Source organism: Silene latifolia, chromosome 8 (genome assembly GCF_048544455.1).
Source record: "Silene latifolia isolate original U9 population chromosome 8, ASM4854445v1, whole genome shotgun sequence".
Classification (NCBI taxonomy): domain Eukaryota; kingdom Viridiplantae; phylum Streptophyta; class Magnoliopsida; order Caryophyllales; family Caryophyllaceae; genus Silene; species Silene latifolia.
In genome coordinates, this window is record NC_133533.1 from 108,703,005 (window position 1) to 108,729,118 (window position 26,114).

Sequence of the window (26,114 nt, forward strand, 5' to 3'; positions counted from 1 at the left end):
TTCCCGGGTGCTTGAATATTTACCATATCGTCAAATAAATGATGATTTTTCCAGGTGCAATATCCAGGACTCAAGATCTTAACATTCACATGACAAAATCGAGTTACGACTACAAAACAACTTCATTCATGAACCTGATCGAACATCAGCATGAGTCCAGTGTCTATAAGACTAGAACACATTGACATACAACGCAAGTAACACCGTGATCGCACCCAAAACTGAAACAAAGTTCAAAGTAGTTCATGCTTATGATTCAAATCAAAAGATAGTCATTAACTCATTTACATTATATTACATAGAATAAGCAAACACAGTACAAGGGTATTACAGCAGCACACAGATTCTCTTAAGGTTTCAGAAACATCAGTACAGTACATGTTTATTCGACAAAGACGATACACAAGTAGTTCTACACACAACTTACAGCAAACTATCACAAATATAGTTTGTTAAGTTCCTATCCAAGGTGGTATCACAAGTAGTGACCCAATCTAAGCAATAGAACTTACAGCAAACTAGGTATCCTAAGTCTCTTGTAACACGGTTTTACACCAAGACACTGTAAAACCGTTTTGTTATTTACCCAAAACACTCTTATAGAAGAACGTTTCAGTAAATACCTTTTATAGGGATATTTGAGTAATTAACATGTGGTTTTACCATAATCATCAGGTAAACCGTCTTGCAGAAGTACATAAGCTAAACGATAAGTATACAGAATTATGCAATCTATCAATCGGCAATCTAACGTGGAAGGTACCTCATGAGGAGTTCTGCATGGTTTGGTGTTCGATTTCTCTGTTCAGAAAACATGTCGGAATTCGCAGAACAGTAGCAACCTTGTTCATAAACGGACTCTATTCTGAGTCGACGATTGGGTTTGAGGATCAGTCGAATCCCGAACCGTGCAGCCGTGCTCATAAGTCAAGCCACTAATTGCACAGGCTGCTTGGTACTATGCTTACCAAGCCGAGATCCACCAAAGCACAAAGCCGGGTTCATCAACCTTCTAGTCATCGACCTTGTCTTCTGTGGGGTGTCATCACCATTGATGTGGTTTGAGTAAGGTCGTCTCGCTATCTCATGTTCTATGGAACTTCCATTCTCGTTATCCATAGAGTTTTGTGATGGCAGAGATGAAACTGATGTCGAGGGCGATTGAGACGAGAGGTTCACATTAAGCCGATCATGCGAAACATCATGTGCTACACCTGACGCAAATTTCTTGTGGTTGCTAGGACTTGAAATATTACTCCTTACCGCGAGTGTTCTCTTATTATTAGAGAGAGAGCTAGCATTCGAATATCTCTGCCTTAAAGGGACTGGTGTCTCTGCATGACCTGTCCTCCTCGAACCTTCTATATCTTTTTTCTTTGAAGACCAGCTGAAAATCGATTTAAAATGCTTTGCAGCAATATGGAAGGAACCAAACCTCTTAATATCCGGAGTATAGTTTTCCCCGATCTTTGACTCACATTGACTTAAACTGCTAATAGACCGAAGATGATCTGCACTTATGTGACCTCGGTTGGAAGTCTTGGAACCCATCAGGTGATCCATGCCTGTGCTTAAAAATAGTTCGCTGTCAGACAATCTAAAGGATGCTCCGGGACTTCCTAGACTGCCTTGAAGCTTTAATTGGGAAGCAAATGCTCTTCTCATGGCAAAATCATTGCAACTCGTAATTCCTCCGGCCGAGATCAACTGCCTGATTAAAACCTCGGATGACGACGATTCTGGATGTTGCTTCAAATAATCAAGTGGGGTCATTCCATGATCATCTCGGATATTCAGATTGATATAGCGGGCAGTCATCAATAGTTCTACAAGGGTAAAATGGACATTTCCAATGATTGCCAAATGAAGAGCAGTTCTTCCTTGATTGTTCTGGGAATTGACAATGTCTTCCAAGTTGAAACATTTGTTACTCACAAGTTGCTTCATAAGTTCAATTTGTAGGTCCAATCTCCTAAATCCAGGGGTTTGGAAACCAGCTACCGCCATGTGGAGGTAAGTATCACCAGCGTTATTCAGTATTGACGCAGATGACGGTGATGCTTGAATGAGAGCTTCGAGAACAGATAACTGGCTTTTATAAGCAGCAACGTGCAATGGAGTGTTGCCTTTATCATCGACGGACGAGATCATGTCATAGGATGCTATTAGGTGTTTAACTACCTACATGAACAACAAATAACTGTTAGTAACTACAGAAACAACAATACCCATCGACACTGGTTAGTTGAAAGTAAAAGCAACTAAACCGGAATTCCCCAATTGCAGAAGAAAGTTAGCAAGCAACGAAAACCACTTGCTGCATGAGACCAGATTTCTGTAGCAGCAGTCCAATGATGGATCTAACACTACTTAGTCCTCACTTGTTTATGCAACTAGTACTTTTCCTCAATCACAGTTGAAAGAAAGATTTAGATGCTCGAATACAATAGTCCTCATTAGCTTCACTTAGCAATCAAGTTTGTCAACAAGCGCATCACAGAACACGTGCATAAGTTCAGCATACTATATTTCACAAAATGTCCCTATTCGAAGCCACATTAGGCTGATGCCAACAAACAAATACCACGATATTCATGAATTTATGAGCATAAACAAGAAAAATACCAGCATGATATTCAAAAACATAGAGGCAAAATACTAAAACACCAACCACTATCAAAACATAACGTCATACCCTGTCCTCATATACGACAACATGGGCTTTTCCCTTAGTTTAGATACATATGTAGACGGAAGGTGATAGGGGGAAGGAATGGGAAGGGACGAGGAGGGAAAACAAATGTTGGAGGACTTCAATTCTTGTGGGAAATAAGAGTCACAAACCCAAAATGTTACTAAAACAACACACAAATGCTACTTAACCAACATTAGGCCGATGTCAACAATTGAACAAACAAATACTAGAGTATTACAACCTATGAGCATGAAAGAGAAAGTATCCACTATCATATCCACATTCACATAGTCAAAACTCAAAACGCTAAAACATCAACCTTTTACCACAAACATAACATCATACCAGTCCTCCTCTAAGACAACATGAGCTTTTCCCTTTGTTTGGATACACAAGTAGCAGGAAAGCAGGTAAAAGGGAGAGGAAGGGATTCTAAAGACTACGAAACGGAGTCTAAAACCCCATTTGCTATTAAGACAACGGAAATTATTTCCCTCCCTTTCTGATAGCTGTCCCCAAAACCTTAAGGGTGTGTTTGGATAGTAAATGTGGAGGGAAAGGGAGGGGAGGGGGAAGGAGGGAAGGGAAAGGGAGAGAAGGGAAGGGGAGGGGGAATGAAGTGTGGTTGTTTGGATACAATTTCCCTCCAAATCTTGCCCATTGTGGAGAGATTTTGATTAGCCTTGGAGGAGGGAAATTGGATCCCACCAAATCTCTCCCCCTCCACTTCCCTCCACCCTCATTTGCTATCCAAATAAGGGATTTTAAATCCCTTACTCTCCCTCCCTTTCTTTTCCCTCCAAATCAGTCAATCCAAACACACCCTAAATCAACTTTTCATCATACAGTAGGACTGTTTATCCAAGTTTTTGCCCACAAGGCCACCACATTTAACAATCTTCTCATTCAATCCAATCCTAAACAAACATTAACCATACAAAAAGAAGCCAGACAGCTATAAACAAAGAAAGGCAAGGCAAAAACAACATACAGATAATGCTACTTAACCAACACAAAACCCACCTCAACTTGACCTTTACCAGCAGCAGCATGCAAAATAGTAGAACCATGAGCATCTAAACACTCCACAACATCAGAACAATCACCAAGAAGCTCCTTCAAACCACTCAAATTACCACCTCTAGCAGCAGCATGAACAGCTCTATTCCTAATCTCAACCTTAAACTCCAAAGGAACATCCTCACCATTCTCCACACTTTCACCCCCATTTTTCGTCGTAAACCGCGGTGACACTGCATGATCATAAACAACCCTAAACACCTCATGATTCTTACTCTTAGCAGCAGCATATAATATATCAGTCAGACCATATTCACCCTCACCAAACACAAGCAAAGGGTATTTTTGTAAAATTTCTTTGACAAACCCTAAATCACCAGCTGATGCAGCAGTGTATAAAAGCCATCCACCATAACCAACTAAAAGAGAGTTTTGTTGAATACCATCTTGACATTCATCATACAGTTGGTGTGCAACTTGTGACCTGCATTTTGCAACATTATCAAACTGTTGTTGATCATTATCCCATACATTTTCGAGACGGCGAATACGACGAAGAGAGGTTAAGTTAATTAAGTGATTTCCATCGATTTTTAGAAGTTGACGGACTAAATCAAAGTGTCCATTTGCTGCTGCCCAATCTATTGGACATGCATACCACCATTTATCTCCTGTACTTTCCCACCTTAGTGGAAAACTTGATGCATCCATTTTTGTTGTTTTTGTCAATAAAAGATGAGATTTTGAGAGATACCCACAAATAATTAGTGAATAAATTAATTACCCAAGTGATAAATTACTCAAAGATTGAAACTTTTGATTGTAAAAATGGATTTTCAATTGAAAACTTGATGGATGCTTGTGTTTTGATCAATAAAAGATGGGATTTTGGGAGGTATCTACTACCAACAGCTGGAGCAATCTCTTTCGGGTACTGAGATAACTTAAAGGGTAGAAATTCAAGAAAAGATGGGATTTTGGGAGATACTAACAAATAATTAGTAAAGAAAATAAATTACCCAAGTGGTAAATTATTGAAAGATTAGAGCTTTTGCACGTATAGATAGTTTACAATTGAAATTTAGGTAGTGATTAGGGAAAATTAAGGAGGGAAATATTGTGGAGGGGAAAAAAAGGGGGGAAATTTGATGAAAAAATAGATACCAAGATGCTAAAACAGAAAGATTTCAGGTTTCTGCAATAAAAATTGCAGAAAAAGCAGAGAATTCTGCTGTAAATACTGATTTTTGGAGGGAAAATGAGAGATTGCAGGAAAAACTGCAATCAAAGATACAAGTAGATAAAAAAAAAAAAAAAAAACAGAATAGTTTACTTTAATCAAGATGATAATGCAGCAGAAGTGCACAAGAAAGAAAGAGACAACGCAATTATGCTTTGATGTTATGCGTGTTTACCAGCTTTGTGTTGATTAAGAGCTTAAATTATTAAGTGGGTGGAAGAAGAAAGTTGGAAAATCTAATAAAATACGTGTAGTGGAACTTGATTTGGTCTTACGTAGGGATATCGTTCGGGTCGGCTGGACGGAGCAGATGTCGACTCTTCCTATGAATCTTCGTCTTTTCGTAACACTCCCTGTTATTCATTCATTTTGTCCTCCTTTTATTTTACACAAGAATTAAGAAAATGATTTTGGACCATACAAAACACTCTATTCCACTCTACCCCACATGTAATTAAATTTGGACCACATAAAAGTTACCAAAAAAGGAAAGAGAGACAAAAATCCGACTAGCTTCGATAAGGAAAGAGGGACAAAATGAATGAATAGGAGGGAGTATTTATATTGGTTTTACTATTCCTAATATACTAGTTTTGTTTCACACAATTCTTAAGTCTTAACATTTGTTTTTAGTACTAAATGAAAGAACATAGTGATAAATTTACTTGTTTGTAGTTTTGTGTACATGTTTAGATGGTTTATCTTATTAATTTTTTTTATTTTTTTATTAGATAAGAAAACTAGATTGATGGGTAGGACCAACTTATCTCATCCTTTTGGATGGGTGAGGTAAGTTAAAGTCATCAACTTTAAAACCAGCTCGAACGAGTTAGACATGAATGTCCAATAGAATACACAAAGTCAGCAAGCTTGTTGGTTTCACGAAAGCAATGTTTAATTATCACTGCGTAAGAATGAAAGTCTAATCACATCCTTGATAATACTAGAAATTTCCCAAGCAATTTGCCAAGTATTACGAAATTAATAACGCATAAATTATCACCTTCCAAAATTAACTTTGAAATTCCTAAGTATTTAGCTGCTAAAATGTCTTCTTTTAAAGTGAGAGCTATCGCAACAAGAATGCTGTTAGATCCACGGGTTTATCTTATTAATCAATCAATATCAATATCTATCTATATTAATAAAGGAAGCTTTTTTCGAGCGATTACAGAGAGTCCAGCCTTTGCAAAACTCCAAGTTATATTAAAGATAATATATACAATTTAAAATAGATAAACAAATTGGAATAAAATTAGAAGATAGAATTTGATCAATAATAAACGTAATGCTTCCGGTTGACAAAAATACAAATACCTCCAACTATATATTAATGGCCTTATTTCAGAATTCAACTTCTTTGTATCTTATTGTTTGAACGTATATTTTTTTTTTTTAATTATTTATTTGCTTATAGTTATGACAATGATTTTTTAATTTTTGTTTTTTTGCAGCACATTATGTTTATGTCCCACTGGCTTCTTGCACTATTATGGATTTATGATATTTGGGTCTTATTATCATGAATTTGTGTGAACTAAGGAGTATATCTCGATTTGTTTTCTTTTGATTTTTATTGCTTGATTCTAATTGTGGCAAATTATTTTGCAGGTTTTTGCAGGTCTAATGATAGCTTAATACAATGATGATATATTTGGAATTATGTCCACAAAGTTATTGACTTTTTAAACCGTAATCTATTACAAGTATAATACAAGACTGAAGAGGTATTTCTAAAATTTCTCTTAATTTTGTAACTATTCTATATTCTAACCCTTAGAATTCATATATTTAATTATGAAAGTCTGATTTTCCCACAACACGTGATTATATATTATAAAATTGTTATTTGTTTGTTTAGTACTTCGTATATGTGATTATATACACTTTTATTTATGCAGTTTTTGAGACTAAATTTGGCGTACATAACTCCGATCTTGCTGCTTCAAGTAAACATCAGTCACGCTCAAATTAGCATGTATGAATGCTTTGTATACTTTAATGGATCATATTTGTTACGGAGTACTTTGTGTGTACCAAGCATATGGCATGATTTTTGATGGGATTCTAATGGTTAATTATATATGCCAAGGTTCGCTTCAAAAGTTTTTAGTATATATTATCCATTTAATTATTGTATTTTTGCAAGTATTTACTTTGTATAAAATATGCAATGTTCTATGATCTAAAAGAAATTCGCTTTCCTATCAGCAGGTGTATAATCGAGATGTCTCCTGGGAGACGGTTTCTCAATAAACTTATTGAGAGACAAATTATAAATTGTGTATGTATGCTATAAAATATGTTACTAATAAAACGAGTACAAAATATTATAAAATAGGTACGATTATTATGAAAAAGTGTACCAAATGAAAGAGACATTCTGAGTCATGAACAATGATAAAAGGGTAAGAAAAAGTATGTAAAGTGGTACAATAAAAGTGTCTCACTAAAAATAGCTTTTTCTTAACGATTTTAGAGAATTTAAGAATCTACCGTTTTTTAATCATTTAAGAAATGGTATCATGGGATTATTGGGTTTTAATAGGACTAGGAATGTCCAACTGTCTAAGATAAAACTTTTTTAATAACATTTGTGAATTATAAACGTTTTTAATTATCAATCTACCATACACGAAGATGAGAAAAAGACGACTTACAAAGTGAGGAATAGCTTTTTTAGGGGAAGCATTATGACTTTCTTTCCACCTAAAAATACACAACAAAAACGAGACCTGTTTTTTTTTAATTACACCCTAAAACCATATTGAAAGCAATTTATGGATTATACAACCAGTTGTATATGTTATACAGTGTACAATTTGAGTTTTGTTATAAAGTAACCAAGTTTTATGTTAAATAATATACGATTAAAATGACGTTTTAAAAACCGCAATAAAGCAAATTGAATGAAAATATGAAAATAAAGGGACTAATCATTTTGTGTAAAATCTGCCAAGACAAATCAACATTTTCACAAAGAAAACATCGATGATTGACATAGTAGACAAGTTTGATGTATGTTTTACACAAATTTTGGCATATCCGTCGCAAGCTTGTGAGTTGTGACGGGTTAACATATATGAAGATATAAGACAAAAGTAAATTGTCTAGGGACTAACACTTTTTTTTTTGTCTAATCTACCCATATGGGTAGTATTTGACCCGTCGCAAACTTGTGACGGATATATCCGTCACAAGGGAGACTTACGGTATATTTTATGACTTTGAACGTAGACGACATAGTTAATTACGGTTGGAAAATAACCGCCTAAGTTTTGTTTCTTAATATATTATAAACGATTATACTTACTGGCCCGTGCATCGCACGGGCATTAAATCTAGTATATAACTAAAGGAGGCTTTTTTTTCTAATTATACTATTAGCATTAGAATTGGGAAATTAATTATTTACAATTTTTCTATTATAATTAGGAATATAATTTTCCTATTATAAATACAAATTAATTAATATTTTACAATTTTCCTATTAGAAATAGGAAATAAATTACCAATTTATTATGTTTTTTTTCCTAATTATACTATTAGAATTAGGAGATAATAGTTGTTTAAAATTTTTCTATAATAATTAGGAATATGATTTTCCTATTAGAAATGAGAATTAATTAATTATTTTATAATTTATTATTAGAAACATGAAATAAATTAATTATCGATATTTTATTAATATTAAAAAATTATTCATTAGTATTTGGTCACTTTTTATTAAATTAGAAGGGAAAAAAACCTTTGATATATTTATAATATCCAATTTTATAACAACTTCCGATTAAAAAAATGAGGTATTATGAGGCTAAAAGGCCTTAGGCCGAACTGGATTATGACAAATGTGCATGCATAATATGTACTACATGGAATTTACTCATGTAAAGAGTAAAATGAACGCTGAAATATGCCTCTACGTCTTTTGTTATTACTAATATCATATTTAATTATAAATAATACGAAGTTTATTTTTCAAATGTCATATGTATGTCTCCTACTAATTTAAAGTTATTTCCCTCACAATACACTTCAACTTCTATTGATAATTTTTTATTATTATATTATTTACATTCATTTGTCATTATATAAAAGTATATTAATCAAAATTTAAATAAGGTATTCACAAATTATTGATAAGTACAAAGTTTGATATCTATTTTTCAAGGAGTAGTAAAAGATAAAGAAAGTTGCTACTAATTTGCGAATCGAAATATCATATTATGATAAATGAATGTAAATGTTTTGAAAAACTTTATTATGCGATTGTTTTACAATTTAAAGTAAAAATGGTACCACGAGTAATAAAATAGATTTGAATGAGGCTTGAAGGTAAATTAGATACACTTATTATAGAAATATGTATAAGGTTAAGATTCAATTCACGCAACGATCAACATTAAAAAAAAGTCATGAAAAACACATAAAAGGGTATGAGTAGTCTTTCCCTAACATAGTGAAGACCGTCTGTCTCAAGCTTTTCTTCTAACAAATTTGCATGCATAAAAAACGGTATTATTCAATTATATGGAGCAAACTAATTATTGTTGGTGCTTTACTTTTTTTTTTTTTTTTTGTGTAAATTGAGCACATCATCACTATAATTTAGGGAGAGATACGAGTTGGGGAAGGGTGAGACATATTCGTCTTGCATAATACGATGCCTTGACCACCTTTAGGCAAAAAATAAAAATAAATGAAAAAAATTTAAACCTAAAAGGGGGTCACGTACTTGCTAACTATTCTATAGTTCTCTACCATATTAATTTTCTCATGAAGTTTATGACATTTATTTCATATTAATAAAAAAATGATTATACTGCTTCGTACAATTTGTAATTTATAATTTTTAGCTAACTTATTTGAACTTGCTTAAATTTATATATTTTAAGTGTAGAATATTAATTATAAATATGATAAATATAAAGTTTGATCCTTAATTTCCTCAGAGATAAAAAAAAATCAATTTTTATTTTCTTATAATATACTAATTAAAGGTCATAATGTAAAACAGTAAATCACACCACAATCTACTATTTCAATATGTCGATGACCAACACTCAAAATAGCACATTTCTTATTTAAATAGTGTAAAAACTCTCAAAATGTTAAAAAAAATTCCAATCTGTCGTTATCAAACAAAACCTAAGTTTCTACGTTTTTTTTTTATCATGTTCAACTTAATCTTTACGGGATGTAAAAATGATGAAGTTCAGAAAGTAGTGGTTAGTTTCTTGTTAGTTAGACGGACTTTTCAAGAGAGAGATGAAAGCTTTGCATTTTAGACCGTTTTATGTGTGAACCGAAGGGATTAAGTAGTGGGCTAAAGGTTGTTTCGAGTGGGAATGAGGTTGATAATAAATAGGTAACATGAATAATAACAAGAAACCTCAAAAGATCATACTGATAAATTTAATCTTGACCCAGTCAATCCAAATTAAAGTAAAATCTTAATTCTAAAAACATTGTCGAGAGTAAGGGTTAGTTTCCATTGGATTGTGGATTTTTCTAGAAGTAGGGGTTTAGTTTTTCACTTGGTTGGATAAATTTGAGAGAAGCTTCGAACACAAGGATCGATCTTTAAAGGGATAAGATTGTTTTAGATCATGTGTGTGAATAGGGAAGAAAAATAGGGGTATGGGTGAAGGATTTTGTTTCAAATGAGAAGATGGGGTGGTGGGGGGGGGTGTAAGACTAATGTTATAGGGGTGTCATAAGCGGTTTACCCATATAGTATTGCGTTTGAATTTGGTTCACATTCAAAGGTACATTTATAGTTTGACCGGGAGATATAATATTTAACTATCTATAAATGTTTTTACGTAACTACCATTTGACCCAACAATGATTAAATTATGGCTGTTATTCTAAAGAATGAGATTCGTTGCATCATTGAGTTGATTATGCAAAGTAAATATTATTGTTTTCCTTGACCAATTGAAAAACAAACAGGTATTAATGAACAAAATCTCAAAACTCTCAGTCCCAAGTATCATATATATAAACTTAATATTGGTTTTATTTTCCGAAAAAAACAACATTGTCGAGAGCAAGGGTTAGTTTCCTTGGATGGTGGATTTTTCTAGAAGTAGAGGCTTAGTTTTTCACTTGGTTGGATAAATTTGAGATAAATTTCGGAGACAAGGATCGATCTTTCAAGGGATGAGATTGTTTTAGATAATGTGTGTGAATAGGGAAGAAAAATAAGGGTCTACATGAAAGATTTTGTTTCAAATGAGAAGATGGGGGCCAAGACTATTGCAATGGGGGGAGGGGGCGTCATAAGCAGCCCTAGCCATGTAGTGTTGTGTAAGAATTTAGTTCACATTCTTATATAGTTTGACCGAGAAATATAACATTCTAACTACATCTAAATGTTTTTTCATAATTACAATTTGATTCAGCAATGATTAAATTATGATTCTTATTCGAAAGAAGGAGATTTGTTATGCAGAGTAGATATTATTGTTTTCCTTGACCAATTGAAAAACAAACAGGTATTAATGAACAAATTTAAATATATAAACTTCGTATTGGTTTTATATATATAAACTTCGTATTGGTTTTATTTTCCTAAAAATTGTATTTTATTAATCAAACACTCTTTTATTCTTATGTCAATATTATGTTAACGAGAGTTATTTGTTGGTCAAGCGGCATACATAAAATCTTAGACACGAACGATGTACTATATGTCTATATTCCATTTTATTGTGAAATTTATCACACCTTATTTTAATATCCGTGCAACGCACAGGCAAGAAAACTAGTAATTAATCTATTTATGTCCTACTAGTATAGATCTTGCGCGCATGCGCCGTTTTTTAGATATGAATATTAAAGAAAATAACAATTATAGAACTGATATTTAACTCAATTTGAAATTCAATTGTAAAATTTATTATTACTAATGTTTTGCATTAATCCGTGGAAAAGGAAAAGTTCAGTATAATCCAATTATAGATATTATATAATGAAAGTCCAGTTACATACTCCCTCCTATTCACTATATTCTCCCCCTTTCCTTTTTGCACAAGAAATAAGCAGGTGAATTTGGACCACACAAAACACACTACCCCACATGCAATTGAATTTGGACCACACAAATCAACCCAATAAAGGAAATAGGGAAGAAAATCCGAATAATCCGAATAAGGAAATAGGGAAGAATATAGTGAATAGGAGGGAGTATATGATAAAATAAAAGCTCAATTACAGATACTCCCTCCATACCACACCAATGGTAACATTAACTTTTCCACACTTGTCGAGACACGTTTTGCAACGTGAATATCTTTAATTACACATTATTAAAAATTATATAAAGTTGATATTCTTATAGCATTCATGACGATAAATCAAACAAAATCTCACATGACTATATTTTGTCTTATAGATTAAGAATAATATCAAAGATTCCCTACGACCATAAATAGTGCCAAGATTCTCAATGTTATCATTGGTGTGGTATGGAGGGAGTATGATATAATGAAAGCCCACTTATAGTCAAATTCATTTAGGCGGAAAAATTTGAGAGATTTCTTATTCTTTTAGTATAAGGGAATTACGCGCTAAATAACTATTTGTGCCCGACGGAAACAATGTGATACGGAATTTTACCCGTCTCATTCACACCCTATAGACTAGTGACTAGTGGATAGTGAGGGATTTAAAAAAAAAAAAAAAAAAAAAAAAGTCAAGGACGGCAATAATCGCACTAGCTTTAAGGAGAGACGGAGGAAGAAAGCAAGAAAGCATGCCTTTTGAGGGAAAAAGTAAAAGAGACAACTCAATTGTAGCCACATGCATCAGTGAATCAGTGATGCAGATGAAATGTTTGGTAATTATCATTGTCATTCTTTGATGGACAAATTGTTTGCAAGAAATCCTAACAAAAAATCAAGAATGCGTACAAAAAGAGGAAGGTTATGGATTTATGGGCTCATTTCGAAACATGCAAATATTTCGTGGAAAGTGTGATGGACTTAATTAAACAGACACTAAGCATATTTTCTGGCTACTTTGTCTTTTAAATACTACCTTAATAATGAGTCACTCAAGCATCTTGCTTGTGACATGTTAATCCCGTTATAAGCTGAAGATCTCTCACAAAAAGGGAGAGGGGACAAGGTGGGGCACCCCCCATGTGCTTCTCACTCACCTCTCATGGGTTTTTTGTAAGAGGAAACGGTATCCGTCACAAGCTTGTGACGGATATCGCCCGTCTTCAATGAGATTTGTTGCTCAAAGATTTGAGGGTCAAGACTCAAGACTCGAGAGTTTCAATGATGACGGAGTATGTCTCATCTCGGCCTGAAAATAAAGTCTTCAAGTTTTAGTTTAAACTTTCGATTTTTAGTGTTTTTAGTAATTTATTGACGACGTTTAGCAGGTTAGCGTCCTCACAAAAAAAATCCGTCTCCTTACTATAAAGTCTTGATTTACCACTATCAATAACACAGGTTGAATTCGAGTTGAAGGTGTATAATACACCATGAAACGATCGAAAAGTGGGTAAATTGTTTGAACAATCTATACAATTATTAATTTTCTTTTATTTTACTCGTAGTTTCGCTAAACCCAAGGAATATATTAAGGTATCAATGAAGCACAAGTTCAGTAATCAGTATACAAAAAGGTTACACGAGTTCCGAACACAGGCTCTAACTTGTACAACTAATGGCAAGGACAAAGGTCAACCCAGCATCAAAAGATTACAATGTGGCGTACAAAGGTATAACCAGCAATCAAGTCAAAAATACACCAGAATGAAAATGCTTAAAAACCAGAAAAATATGTCATATCTTGTATACCGGAGTAATGCCAAGAAGTTCGAAACATTTGCGCATTACTATGGCAGTGGCTTCACATAATAACAATCGACTTGTTTCCTCCGGAGAACCATTTACCTGCAAAATTTAGATAAGCGGTAAGAACGTTACACAAAAAAAAAAAAAAAAAAAAAAAAAAAAAAAAAGGTGTGGAAACCGTCAATGAGGAATAAAATAAGTAAAGAAAGAACAGCAGAAAAAAGAAAGATAAATTGAAAACAAGATAAATAGTTACCTGGCAGTTGGAATAGAACGTTGTGAAACATTCAGATAAATTGTACAAGTACTCGCAAAGTACATTGGGCAACAAACTGCTACAAGCATCTTCGACAATCTGGGCAAAAGAATGCAAAATTATACATCACATTACGTTTTCAGCGAGATGTTTATATGTCAAGATGGAGCAAGTAATAGCATGCTATTCACCTCGGAAAACTTTAGCAAATGAACCCCCAGTGCACGCTCATCTGAGTGAGCTAATACTAGCTCTCCACTCTGCATTAAACAAGTGGACACATCATCAAGCATAATCATATTAGCATCAATCAGACTTGTACGAGACAGTCTCATTTTAAGCATCAGTAAGCATATTAGCATCAATAAGCGTAAAGCCACTGCCCCCTACAAGATAAACTTTCAGACAGATGCTAGAAATTCGGAACATCCTTCAACAGAACCTGGAAATGAATGTGAATTTAGGATTTTTGGATATTCGAGTTTAACGAACCAGAAAACTTAAAATTTTTGACGTCCTGTGATTGTTTTCAAAGCAAGAATCTCACCTTCTTAAGTTCTTCAATGTCTTTACCAGATTTCTTGATAATCGAACATATTCGAGCATGTGCATAGAGTAAATAAACAGCGGTATTTCCCTGTAATCAAAATAATGAGCGAAACAGATAAGCTTTGTTGCATAAAGCAAGCGCGATACTCGTGACGGAAAGGCAAAGTTAATGAAATATGTTGCTGAAAGGAAAACAAAAAAAAACAATTACTCCCGTATTAAAGCAATATTAAGATAAACCCATTTCAAGTACTCTTAATATATCATCATTTCACTACTTCGAAATACTTGAGAAACAGACACATAACACAGAATGCGAAGAGCCTTAAGCCCTTAACTAGGGCAGAGCAAAAAATCCGATTATCCAAACTGATCCGATATCCGATCCGTATCCGATCCGAATGTTTGGATATCCGATCCGAAAGTTAAGTTTGGCTTGGATATCTGATCCGAAATGTTTGGTTTTGGTTTGGATATGGATATTAGAACTAAAACATTTGGATATCCGATCCGATCCGAAACTATAGTTTTCTAGTATAATTTCGAGAAAATAAAATTTTCTTTGATACAACAACTTAATTAATGTTTAAAATATTAGAGAAATATCTAGATGGTACTTAAATTTTATGTCGAGAACATTGGAATAAGAATACTAAAGAAAATCATCATGTAAGACTATGAATATAATCGTGTTTCAAACTTAATTTTAAAGTAAATTCAAAAGTATGGATATCCGATGGATATCCGCATCCGATCCGATTATTTTGGATACCCGAACATTGGATATCCGAAACATTTGGTTTGGATATTGGATATCTAATTTAAGGATTTTTAATATGGATATCCGATCCGAACTAGCACTTTGGATCAAATATCCGATCCGTACTCTGCCCTACCCTTAACGCTAAAAATGGGGAATAAGAGAAAGCATAAGAAATTACCTTATCACTAAGCATCTGGTCGAAGTTGAACGTGTAGTTGGTGAGTCGATTGTTCTTCAGATCAGCATACCTGGAATGGCAGAAAAATAACTGTAGCAATCATATATTATACATAATCAACGGAAAATGCTAAAGGCCTGGTATGATCATTGTCAAATTACTGCATCAAGCATCTCCTATGCAAGTATTACTGTAAACCTGATAGTTTAAACTTTAAACTAGCCGAAAGGATGTGTTGCCCAGCAGAAACTATACCAAGTCCTGATGATTCAGTTCTCAAACAAATACTGCTGTTGGATTTTAGTACCAATTGACAACAAAAGGGAGAACTTAAACAATGGTTTGGCTCTGTTAAGTGTATGCCTGTGGAAACCAGTAAAGAATAGCGGTTCACCTGTTCTCTGCCGATCAATTAGTGATCTAATTTGACGGAAATTGCTACTTGCAATAGAGCATTGGGGTGGGAATAAGAAAGTTATTGGCTGTTCCTAGGAACATGTAAATTAGGATATCTTTATTGTTCTCCTAAACTCTAGAAGTGACAAGTGGAATAATAAAGAGGGGGGCGAAGAACACGTAGAAGAGGCTTTGAAGGAACAAAATTGCCTACAGCTCCCCCAACGGAAGTAAATGGGGCTCTCCCTTATACCCGTTTGTGCATGCTCTATAACGAGATTCTAGTAATCTACCCAGGCCATACAGAGCAGAGTGTAAGGAATAAAAGGTTGCAATAGGTTATCTTAAAGAAGATTTTTTAACAGAGAAAAAATAAGGCTGCAAGGCAGGTGTGTGTTGGAAGTTGAGTTATGGTGCTTGTTAGGCACAAGTGAAGAGACAGTGCCAATAAGGAAGGTGAGGTGCAATAAGGTTATCTTGAAGAAGATTTTTGCGCAGAAAAAAAAACGAAAGGTTGCCAGATAGGTGTGTGTTGAAAGTTGTGTTCTGGTGCTTGTTTGGCGCACGACCAGCCAAATTATTCCAGAGTCTATGAATTCCCAGATTAACTATTATCTTCAATGGCTTTTAGAATTTTAAGCCTGCAAGTGCTTTCTAAGTTTATTACGAAAGGATCACGGATCATTCCCTTTTGACATGCTTGTTTTGCTATATCAATGATTCCCTTTACCCTTCCCTTATCCCCAAACTTCTCTAACTCATTTCCTCAACCCCCCTAAGGTACCTCATTCCCTTTCCCCTCCAAAGCAACCATAACTATCAATCACCAACATCCACCACCATTGCCACTATCACCCGTCACCACCCTAGCCACAACCACCAGTAACACCCCCTCCACAACCACCTGCACCTGGAAGCACCGCCGGCTCCTCCTTTCTACCACCTTCGCCAGCGTCCCCCTTCTCTCCCTGTCGTCCAGAAACACTAGACCACCCTAGTCGAAACCCAAACACCACCAACTAAAACCACCACCCACACTTGGAAACCCCTCCCCAAACCCCTAAAACACAAGGAACTGATGTTTTTGGGGTAGGAGAGGGGTTTTGGGGCTAGGGAGGGGTTTCCAAGGGTAGGCGATGGTTTGAGGAGTTTCAACGAGCGTGGTCTTGGGCGGGAAAGGCGACACTTATGACAGATAAGGGAGGAGGTCGCCGGCGACGGTGGCAGTAGGGGTTGCTGGTGACGGATAGCGTTACCGTTGTCGCCGATGATGGTGCCTGTAAGGTGGTGGATGGTTTTGTGGTGGGGTGGTGGTTAAAGTTGTTTAATATTTTTCACGTTCCCAACCAAACAACTAAAACCAACAAAATATTTGATTCCTTTCCCCTTGTAACCCTTTCAGATATCCTTTTCCTTACCTCTTGACAAACCAAACGCCCCCTTAATGATGTTTACATTTATGATTCTAAAAATAACTTCCTACATAAAGACCTCTCAATTATAATTTTGCTTTAGGTCCCTTTAGACATCGAGCAGTCTGTCAGTCTCGCCAAAGAAAACCCTTACAAGAAGGTTGCCTGTGATATCTGATATTCATGATTTGTGGGCTTTGTTACCTAATATCAATACATACACAGTCACGAGATACAAATATGCAATATGTAAATGTACTCTGAAAAGGACAAGAAAAAAAAGAAAGTTTTAATCTTACTTCACAGCACCGTAACCCACTGCCTCAGCGGTCTGCTCCAGTTCATCCTCTGTCCATTCTGCCGCTTTACCTATTCAAGATCAATTTTTCCAGCCAAGATTTACAACTCGCAAGAGTTCCAGAAAATAATTGCAAAATGAAAACAAGTGCATGTCCCCTCTCCCCCCTCAAAGATTCTAATAATAGTCATCATCAAGAATGCCCACAGAGCTTTCAACGAGTTTTTTCGCTATGTTTGGAGAATTTGTTACAAATGCAAAGTTCAGCTGTTGTGGACTGGACTCAAAGAGGGAGATGAGTGAGGGTATTTAGGAACTAAGTGTCAAATTTACATGAAAGAGTAACATTTGTTTAACACAAGCTTAATCAAAATGAAAGCATTTAACGAAGGAATAAAGAATTCTACAAGACTAAGATGCTCAGATATTTGAAATAAATACAAAGTTTTTATTCATTTTTCCATACCTCGCTCAATAAGCGCTTGTTTGCTTCGAATCTTAGCTTCATCAAGTAAATCAACCAAACGAACCACTTCAGAGCTTCGAGTACGAAAACGCTTGCCATCTTCTCCCAATACAAGACCAAAACCCACATGATTAACTTTAGGATATGCATTGTCATCACCTGAAAGCCATCCTGCCTGCTTAGCTGCCTGTTAAACGTATGGATATAAACAAATTATAGCTTTCATCTGAAATGTGCAAGAAAAAACACGTAGTCCACAGTTCAGCACATAGTGTACTAAATTGCATCAAATAAAAGGAGAACGCTCAGAGTAGATGAAGTTGCAGGAAATAGTTAGCATCCTTCAGATAAGACATCCATAAGATCAGCCATACCGGAACAAAATCAGAAAGAAGGTATCATGGTATCAAGAATCAACCATGACATTTTATAGAAAGTATACTCACATGGAAGAACATTTCAAAGTGCTCACGCTGACCAACATCAGTTACATATATAATCCATTCAGCTTTTTCTTCATTTAGGCGGTACCTATATGATGCAATCAGTACGACAGTCATTTCATAGACGATAGCCATGCAAATGTCAAAGAGAGAAAGGGACGCTACGTGTAGTAAACTTGGGAGTAACATTTGTCACAATAGAGCATTTGATGCAACAAGATATTTTGGAAAGAGTTGCTTTTCTTGCTTCATTGTGGGCTAAAATTTCGGGTGTTTTTAAGGGTATCCAAATTACAATTTTGCAAACGGGATTAGGCACCATTATAGTGTTTGCATGAGGATCCCATGTCCCCTCTTTCACTCAACTATTGATTTAATAAACCTCCGTAACGTTTTTCTTTCCAAAAAAAGATTCCATACAACTTTAGAAAATGCCTACCAAAGAGCTGTCAAATCGGTGGATGCATAGTTGAAACCTCCGTCACTCTTTATAACAATAAGAGGAATTTTTTTTCCTTCAATATGTATAACTTGAGCTCCTTCACTTTCAACGATCAAGCCTTTATTGCGCAAACCCTCCAAAACACTTGGAATAAATGGATTATAAAAACTTTCACCCTGTTGTGTGCAGGAAAAAGCGCAGATACTGAGCATTAGTACTCGGTTAAAAAAAACAGCCTATGAAGCTGCTAAAAATTGACAAGAATTCATATATCCTAGTGAGCGGAGTACTTAGCTAGCATAAATACCTTTTCCTCTAGGTGAACCCCAAGACGTTTGTAAACTTTCTGAAATTCTCTACGACTAATTTCACAAATTTGAGCCCATGCCATCCGGTACCTGGGATCTCCGCCCTATGTAGAAGCAAGATGCTCATGGTCAGCAACAATCAACACATTCTTGCCCGAAACATGAAGTTCAACCAAGCTTTTTCTTGGATTGGAAAAGCATTTAACAACTATATAGTAAAAGCTCGAAAGAACTGATGTTAAAATATCTACCTGAAGGCTCACTACTGCCCTTTGTGCTCTTTCCTTAAAGATGGCATCCTCATCGAATCTTTTTTTGGACTGTTTGTAGAAGGCCTAGAAGCACATCGAAGACACATCATCATAAAAACGATGTACTCTATGCTAACTGTTAGTTGTCAAGAGCATGAGATCACAATCCATATCTTTTTAGGTCAGGACAGAAAAAAAAAATCTCTTGGCAAAAGAAGAATGGAACATCTGCAACCTAAACTACTGGTAAAAAAAAGGGCAGCCAGGTGAATGATGCCGTCCCCGCTAGACGAGGTTCTGGGGAAGGGTCCCACCACAAGGGTATAATTGGGGCAAGCCTTCCCTTGCCATTTTGGCAAGAGGCCGCTCCAAGGATTTGAGCCCGTGACCTCACAGTCACAAATGCAACCTAAACTACTGGTAACTAAAAAAACACACACACACACACACACAAAAAAAAAAAAAAAAAAAACTAACTCCCTCAATTATCAATTGGGGGCCACCGTCTACCAATTTCGGTGGTGGTAAGCCCCAATTTTATTTTATATCTAAATAGTTGTTAGTTTTATGGTTAAAATAATTCTTGCCTCTCGTTTTATAAGAGTTTCGTTCTCATTTGTGGGTTAGTTTAATTTCTCTATATGAGAGCCTGAGAGGTTCAAGAATTACGTTGATGACTAATGCTCTTCGGGGCTCTTCATATGTGGTGCATTGGATGTCAGATTATTGTATACAATTTGTCAGATTAGACAAGATTTGTCCTTCTTCGCCCTACAACAGATTTATAGATCTTCTTGCAGAAGGCTGTATGTATAATAAACAACAGTATTATAGAGGGTATGCAAAAGTGTCATTAACTAATATTAACCTTTATTTAAGAGAGAGTTTATTTTGTTTGATTTTTACAGATTTGTATTTTGTCGATTTTGATGTCTTTTGTAGAAATATGACTTATATCATTATTAATGGATTGATTTTCACTCAAATAAATAACCTACAAGTAACTGTTCAAGGTTGAAACTTACACTGCTACTTTATAACAAGATATAATGAGCACACACAGTCACACAAATATATAGGTTCCCATACAGAGAACGGGGTGCAAATGCAAGAAAAGCATACGCAACCTTCCCCTGACGTGTCTTAACAGAGAGGCAGGCAACTTCAGGATTCAGATGGACGTTTAACAAGAAATGCAATTACTAGCTGCAACTTTACAGAAAAGAATAAATTCAGATAGTTTGACGCGCCATCTTATTTTATAAATTATACTTCAAAGCCATAGAGACTGAATCTGTTGGCTTCATGGTAAATGGACATTCTTCCAACCCTCATTAAAACAACAAAGCCTTAGTTCTAAAATAGGGGTCAACCAACTTATATCCCTCATTCAAAAAAAAACTAAAAACATTATCACATTCCTATGGAAACATCCTCCCTCCATCCTGCGCCTTGTCGATTGGACTTCAGGACCGTCCACAAATGCAGCAACAAGAGTACAAGACATAGAAAAGACCCTCACAGTACACCTTCCCACTTTTATCAAGCACTACAGATGTGTTTCTGCCTCAGGCAGAAGACGAAGCAATTACTACCACTCCCAATAGCTTTCACCTCAAATACACCTTCCATCTAAACCCTTCCCCAAGACCCTAGCTAAAGGGCACCAACTACGAGAGTCAGGTACCAAGGCATTCAAATGTCAAGCTACTGTCAACGCCTTTTGCAGCAGCTCAATGTCCCCAAGAACTTCAGCCCTCAACATTTTTTGGAAGGAGCTACTTTCACAAACAACAAATATAACAGCAACACTAAGACCCATTGCCTTAAATTCTATATCCATTTTAGCCAAACATAGATGATTTTGAACAAAGATATTTACTGAAAACAGCAACAAGTTCTCAAGCGACAGATACAACATTTTTACACGAAAATAAAAGATCCTTGAATCAAAATATCTCTCAATACGAGTATTTAAAATGACATGCAATATTAAGAACTGCACAATAAGGCTTAAAAGGATTGCCCATATTTCTTTATACTATCAAAAAATCATTAACTATGACTAAATCCAAAACGAAACAAATTTGGGCAAGGACATCTAATAGTACATTAAATGTACGGTATAATTTCATCATATAATAAACGCGTATATTGATCATTTACTAAAAAGTAAATAAAATTTATCATACAGAATCTCACAAATAATCTAATCAGGATTATAGATTACATTACAAAGTAGAAAAAGAAAAGCACATGAAAAACAAGTTGCCAACATCAGCTTTAACACTGCCTAAGCAAGCTAGCAACAACAGAAATTCCGCTTACCTCAAGGTCCTTAATAGGGATTTCATCATTATCCTCCCATTGTGGAAATTGCTCATACAAAAACTCAATCAGCATGCCAAACTGCATATGATAATCACCATTTACACATCAGAAAAATAACTAATCAGGAAGACAACAACAGCAACATGAACAATTCAGACAGTATTCAAACTTAACAGAGCATATGACATATAGATACTAGATGAAACAAAATTTATTATTTATATTCAAAAACCAAAATCAATCTTACCTGCGTACCCCAATCACCAACATGATTTCTGCGGAGCACTTCAACACCAGAAAACTCAAGCATTTGGGCCAACGTATCACCAATGATGGTTGATCTCAAATGTCCAACATGCATCTCCTTTGCAATATTAGGTGAAGAAAAGTCTACTACTGCCCTCTTGATCGATAGTTTTGGAGCCCAAGTCTGAATGCCTTCCGTAAGCATCTTATGTATGGTCTGTATCAGTAACCTAAAATTATTAATAGATATGCAACAAGCAAAAAAAAAAAAAACACAAGAGTACACAGAACACAAGAAAGTTTAGCAGGACTAAACCATTCACCTTTGCTAACCATGTACGTGACAAGACCACATTCACAAATCCAGGTCCAGCAACAGAGCAGCTCTCTATCATTTCCGATTCGGGCAAGTTCTTTATAATAGCCTAGATAGTAGTAACAATATAGAAGGAAAAATAAATAAATAAATAAACTCATCCGTTATGATTTCTCATATAAGAAGAGCAAGGAAAAATGGAACTTGCATATTTTTTTTAACTGAAAAAACTGTACCTCACCAACCGATCTTGGGTTTCTAAATTCAGGCATCGTTCCCTTAATCTTGCCAAACAAACCCATAGCGTTGTTGCTGCATAAGAAAGGTAACTAATCAACAATGCTCTTCAGTCAATTCACAAAGATATGCACACTGCACACATGAATAGAAGTCGCAAATTATCAGTCAACAACCAGCAAAATGGCTTACCATTGGTAGTCACCAAAGTTTGCACTACTAATGGCAATCAACGGTTTTACATCACCCTCACTTGGGACAGTTGTTGTAAGCGACTTCTTAAACACTTCTGCTAGAAGTTGTTTCACATTACCCCCACTTTCTTCCTGCTGCATTATCATACATGCCATATTAGTACCACAATTAACCTATGGAGTACCTCGGAAACCTTGAAGCAAAATTAAAACTTACCGCTGCCATAGTAGAAAAAGCTTGAATCCTGGCACCACTAAAAAGCCTCCTAGTTGTTTTCCTTAAGAAACCTATCTAAGTCAATTAAACAAACGAGTGTCACCACAAAATCAAAGTAGTTGCTCTTGGGATCCACTACCGAAACATAAAGCATACATACTCTAGAAAAGACAACTTCTATGACACAAACAAATTCTTCACCGGAAAAAGCTGCTCTAGGCTCGTCGTGTTAATTAAACATAGTTTTCTAACGTACATGAGTATTCAAGCCTTCAAGGTTTCAAAAATTGTTTTCACTGCATTTAAAAATTCCAACCATGTGACCTAATAATCAAACGAAAAAATGTCAAATTAAGAGTCACATCACTACCTAAATTATACTCCAATCAAATTTATTGTCCTCATCAAACTCTGATTGTCTACCAATGTCAACTTTGACCATTATTACTCCCACATTTTTTGTTTCCATTTCTAGTGAAGCTAAAGACTCGTTATTCTTTGGTTTTGGATTATGATGGAATAAAGCAAAATTGACTCACAAAACTGCTTGCGATTCTATTATGAAGTTAGAGTCATTAGATGCACTGTTCGACGCAATTTTCATCATGGTCATTTGCAAATAGCCTATTTGTCTTACGGACACAAAGGGTAAGGGTGCATTCATTCAACCCCCTTTTTCCCACAATATTCGAGAACCTATAGGCAATGGGGTATTCTTCTTCTTGTTGTATTTAATGAGATAAAATGCAAGGCATAAATGATTTTTGACCAAAACAACGCTTTTCCTATCCTCGTACTCAAAACCGTGAGAAAATGTCTTGGACAAAGTCGACACCATTTGAACACCAAGTCCAAGTGATAGGGGGAGTACGAGTGTAGCACCGATAATCGCAATTTAACTCGAAAACAACAAACATTTCTTCAATTTCATCATCTATCACGTCAATTACAAACAATTAATCAAACACTGCAAGATAAGTAGCTGAAACACAAACACCTAAATCCAACAATCAGCTCAAAACCTTAACCTAATCCTAATCCACAAATTCAGCACACTTACACAGTTCATCAACATACTAATACCAATAATTATCAAACAAATTACACAAACAACGCACTTAATATACCATACCATACTACTAATTAATTAATTAAGCAGATTAGAAGGCGAAATGAGGTAATTTTAAAATGGTAAAAAAAACAAAAAAAAAAGGAGAGAAGGATGATACCGGAAGAGAGAGAAAGAGGAGAGAGAAAGGTTGAAGAAGGAGAAGGAGAGAAGACTAATGCCGGCGTTACGAATTTAAAACTAGTCATATGTTCTTCCCTTCTTCTTTTGGGTTACTTTAGCTATCTTTAATTATTCTCTGTCTAAGACTAAACCCTTTCTCTCCTAGGGTTTTACCGGTCTTCCTTTTTCTTGTTGCTTCTTTGCAGGTCGAACACGAGACATCTGATTAAGTTATCTCAAGTGTTCATAATTATGTGTATAAAAATCTGTTTTTTAAATCCAAAAAAAATAAATTATCGGATATGAATTCACGTAAAAGAAAAAAGAATTTGATGAGTTGTGCAGTGACGTTACCATAAACCACAACATTTTGTTAATGAAAAACTTTTTTTTTTGTGCTTAGGAGGGGCAAAGCCCCGAAAGATACAACTACTTAGGGGTCGTTTGGTTCGCTAAGGGAATCGAAGTTCCAAGGAATTGAGAGATCCCATGATTTTATAAATCACATGAAATGGAAAAAAGTTGTTTGGTTGGAATGTGGGAAGTGAATTCCACAGGAATTTCCACTTACCTAGGGGGACCTAGGTAAGCAACTTCCCACATCATGGAGGAATTGGAGTTCCTATGGAACTTCAATTCATGTGATTTGGGGCAAACAAACAACTCCCCCATTTTGCAAATCCCATGAATTACAATTCATGTGTTTTAGAATGGGTAACCAAACAACCCCTTAATTAGGAACAGTACGGGGAAAGGCGACCCCGAGTAAATCTTCCCTAAGAATGGAGCGAAGTCCTTTTGGTGGATTATCAATGAACGAGGTAGTTGTCGAAGAAGAAACTCCCGCATTAGCTAACCAATCCGTCGCTCTATTGGCTTCTCTGAACACATGATTGATATGAACCGTCCAACCATCCATATTGATGAGCTGCTTGCAACGAAATACCAGGGGACGGAGATTATTGCTAAGAAGCTTGTTGAACTATTTGTTGATGGTGACAAGTCCTTAATCTTTTCTTGCCTCCTTGACTAATATATGTTGGCTAGATATGAGTTGTAACGGGTTTGCAAGGACTGGGCTCTTTCATGGAAAAAGGTTGAGGCATCGGTCAAGTCTTTGTCTTTGTTATATAGCTAATTGTAAAGGTGAGAAGCTTAAGCTCTGCTCGATTCATCTGAAGTGAACAGTCCCGAAGGCTGTTCAATTCAGAGCAAGTTCATAAGGCACGATAAATCTATTTTCTGAATTTTTCGAAATAATATCTTTTTATGGCTAAATTGTTTTTGAACGAAATATTCTGGTAGATATCCGTCCTTATCCTTTCTAAAGCTTGCTTGATCACCAAGGAGGATATCATATTAGAATATTCTTAAAATATAAAAAGATAATTGGTTAAAAGGAAAAGATTTTGCATATCTTTTATTTATCCTATCATTGCCTAAATTATGAAGATTTCATTGGCTAATATTATCTCCTATAAATAAGGCATATGTGATTCAGAAATTTTATCTTTTGCACTTCACAATTCTCACGTTTGAAAGCATACATTTTTTATAAGATTTGTGAAAGTTGGTTTAAAAGAAATTTTATCTTTGCAAAAGTTATTTTTGTGCCTTAGAAAATTTGTTTCGAGTGTTTAAGTCTTCTTATCTCTAGGCATATTTTATTCTCCATTGTTCTAACTATGTGATTCAGAAATTTTATCTTTTGCACTTCACAATTCTCACGTTTGAAAGCATACATTTTTTATAAGATTTGTGAAAGTTGGTTTAAAAGAAATTTTATCTTTGCAAAAGTTATTTTTGTGCCTT

At 35.2% G+C, this 26,114-nt stretch overlaps 2 protein-coding genes across 3 annotated transcripts; both read right to left on the reverse strand.

Annotated features, from left to right (window-relative positions):
- Positions 1 to 259: 259 nt before the first annotated feature.
- LOC141597255 (uncharacterized) lies at positions 260 to 4,555 on the reverse strand. Its single transcript, XM_074417638.1, has 2 exons — positions 3,719 to 4,555; positions 260 to 2,181 (listed from the first exon to the last, which is right to left on the reverse strand). Exons 1-2 carry the CDS (start codon positions 4,424 to 4,426, stop codon positions 928 to 930), a joined length of 1,962 nt encoding a protein of 653 aa, XP_074273739.1. The 5' UTR covers positions 4,427 to 4,555; the 3' UTR covers positions 260 to 927.
- Positions 4,556 to 13,527: 8,972 nt separating this feature from the next.
- On the reverse strand, positions 13,528 to 24,496 carry LOC141597257 (arginine--tRNA ligase, chloroplastic/mitochondrial-like). 2 transcript variants are annotated; one of them, XM_074417641.1, is made up of 18 exons: positions 24,301 to 24,496; positions 23,072 to 23,146; positions 22,853 to 22,989; positions 22,660 to 22,735; positions 22,431 to 22,532; positions 22,109 to 22,324; positions 21,859 to 21,939; positions 19,531 to 19,614; positions 19,279 to 19,383; positions 18,969 to 19,147; positions 18,533 to 18,617; positions 18,087 to 18,273; positions 17,622 to 17,691; positions 15,515 to 15,584; positions 14,572 to 14,661; positions 14,216 to 14,284; positions 14,025 to 14,123; positions 13,528 to 13,867 (listed from the first exon to the last, which is right to left on the reverse strand). In XM_074417641.1, exons 2-18 carry the CDS (start codon positions 23,078 to 23,080, stop codon positions 13,757 to 13,759), a joined length of 1,770 nt encoding a protein of 589 aa, XP_074273742.1. In that variant the 5' UTR covers positions 23,081 to 23,146; positions 24,301 to 24,496; the 3' UTR covers positions 13,528 to 13,756. The 2 variants fall into 2 exon arrangements, with proteins under 2 accessions (XP_074273742.1, XP_074273741.1); XM_074417640.1 differs by having other exon boundaries at positions 23,072 to 23,142; positions 24,301 to 24,469.
- Between the last annotated feature and the right edge of the window lie 1,618 nt (positions 24,497 to 26,114).